General features: G+C 43.6%; 1 protein-coding gene across 1 annotated transcript in view; it reads left to right on the plus strand.

The window, feature by feature from the left end:
* Positions 1 to 1,202: 1,202 nt before the first annotated feature.
* Positions 1,203 to 2,500, plus strand: part of LOC105893768 (T-complex protein 1 subunit gamma-like) — a 15,433-nt gene continuing 14,135 nt past the window's right edge. Inside the window, exons 1-2 of the mRNA XM_031585900.2 lie at positions 1,203 to 1,298; positions 2,368 to 2,429. Of these exons, the coding sequence (XP_031441760.1) occupies positions 1,271 to 1,298; positions 2,368 to 2,429 (90 nt within the window). The 5' untranslated portion in view covers positions 1,203 to 1,270. The remainder of the gene's footprint in view (positions 1,299 to 2,367; positions 2,430 to 2,500) is intronic.

Genomic DNA, 2,500 nt, shown 5'->3' on the forward strand with positions numbered 1-2,500 from the left:
TCATTTAGCCGTGAAGAAGTCTGAAGCCGTGAAGTTAAAGACCCGATGCTCAACTTCAATATCAAAACCAGGCAGTTGAATGTTTTAAATACTGATGATATTAAGTGTTTTAAATTCTGATGATGCTAAGTGACACTGCAAATCAAACAGCAAATGTTTATTACTATAGCGCTATCCGGACAAAATGTTGATATATGTTCTCTATTTATTTATTTATTGTGATTGCTTTTTATTTTCCATCAGTTCTCGTTGTCCCATTTTTGCTGGGGTGGAGGACAACTTTAAATCATCACCCCAATCACAGTTATTTATTTTTGAGTAACACACACACACACACGTTAGCTGACATTTATGTTAATGTAAGTTAGGAAGTCAATGTCCCCGGCTTAAGGAAAACGTGTCCTCATTTTCTGTAAAGAACATTCATTTATGGACTAAAGTACAAATATACAGAGTATAACGTTATCATATCAAAACGTCCTCTGTTAAACGCACCAAGCACTCCAGCCGGTTACAAGATGACAACGCAATAAAAAACACGAAAATGATCACCTTTGCATGGGTGAGCATAGACATATATATATGTATAACCATGGTAACCGATATGGGTGAAATTGGCTTTAGTGATGGTGCATGGTCTTTATTCTGTGATTGGTTAATCGATAACTTCTTGGCCCATGAGACGTTTGTGGCACCATGTCGCTTTGCCAAATTGAGCGAGCGTATACAGGGCAAGTTGAGCGTGCACAAACAAGAGACAGCAAGCGAGTGAGAAAGACGTGAGGGAGTATAGACATGTATATATGTCTATGCGAGGGAGGGAGTGTCCTTTGAGTCCGTTGAGCACATGTCATGTGGGATAGGTGTGTGTGCGCTCAAACCACGCTTTTCTTTGAGGAGGCAAAACATTCTCTTTAAAATATAATTCTGCGCTTGCAGAAACATTAGTCTGTGCTCAAAGTTGCCCACTGCGCGCTCAGGAGTGAGACACGATAATAACGTCATTACACTCCGTGTTGCCTTCATTCACAGCCGTGGATATTTCTACCAAAGCATCGGCTTATATGGCCTTGCGATTGTCACTGTCAACTATCTGTTCCCATGGCAAAGCTGTGTTTTTTCCTTTTGCCGATAGGCTTATATCAGGCCGTGTCACTTTCTCTCGAATATGATTGGTCTTATCACTTCAGGTCCCGCCCTCTTACACTGACTCCGCCTTCTGCTCTGCCGGTACAGAACCCTTGTGTGTGACCACGCGCTGAATAATACAATGTTGGGCGGACCGGTACTCGTATTGAGTGAGTTTTGAATCATTTCTCCAAGGTCTATGTTTAAGAAATTGGTTCTTATGATTGGGGTGGTTTCGTTGTCAAATAATAACACCGTTATTGTCCCCGGGTGGCAGCAGTTGGGCAATAGCTAGCCAACATTAGCCTGTCGGCTAATAAAGCATGTGGCCTTGCCAACCAAAATCATTAACGTTAACATGTTTAATAGAAATGGCAACTGCGATAAATTGCAGTTAATTTGCCGTCGTACCGCAAGTGTCTTTGCTCTTCTCAGAGAATTACTGATGAAAGGGCGTTAATTTGGGGTGTACTCACTCCTGTCAGTTGGTAGGCTTCCCCTGACCGCCACAGCAACGCCCAGGTCCTAGGAGACGAGGCACAGGCTATGAAAGATGAGCATCCCCGATGGTTTCCCCCCGTAATTTCTGCATTTAAGGATTCACTTTAACGGGTTTATATGTACTGTTGTCAGTCATTTCTGGAGTTAGTTTAGAATTAAAAATAAATTGCAGATATACTTATTATCTCTATAAGCCTACTGCCTGACTCAGACTCATACCCCAGACTCCTGTGCTGTGTAATTAATGCTGTGTTCCCAGACTCATATGCTGTGTTATTAATGCTGTGTTCCCTAACCTCATGTGCTGTGTTATTAATGCTGTGTTCCCTACCCCCATATGCTGTGTTATTAATGCTGTGTTCTTCTGTGTCTCACCTCTCAGACCAGAACATCAAGAGGGAGTCTGGGCGTGTTATTAATGCTGTGTTCTCTAACCCCATGTGCTGTGTTCTTCTGTGTCTTACCTCTCAGACCAGAACATCAAGAGGGAGTCTGGGCGTGTTATTAATGCTGTGTTCTCTAACCCCATGTGCTGTGTTCTTCTGTGTCTTACCTCTCAGACCAGAACATCAAGAGGGAGTCTGGGCGTGTTATTAATGCTGTGTTCTCTAACCCCATGTGCTGTGTTCTTCTGTGTCGTACCCCTCAGACCAGAACATCAAGAGGGAGTCTGGGCGTGTTATTAATGCTGTGTTCTCTAACCCCATGTGCTGTGTTCTTCTGTGTCTTACCTCTCAGACCAGAACATCAAGAGGGAGTCTGGGCGGAAGGTGCAGACTGGGAACATCACTGCCGCCAAGGTGAGGGGTCTTCTCTAGATTTGGGTCTTCAGTCGTGTGTGTGTGTGTGTGTGTGTGTGTGTGTGTGTGTG

The sequence above is a fragment of the Clupea harengus genome, chromosome 19 (genome assembly GCF_900700415.2).
Source record: "Clupea harengus chromosome 19, Ch_v2.0.2, whole genome shotgun sequence".
In the NCBI taxonomy this organism is placed as follows: domain Eukaryota; kingdom Metazoa; phylum Chordata; class Actinopteri; order Clupeiformes; family Clupeidae; genus Clupea; species Clupea harengus.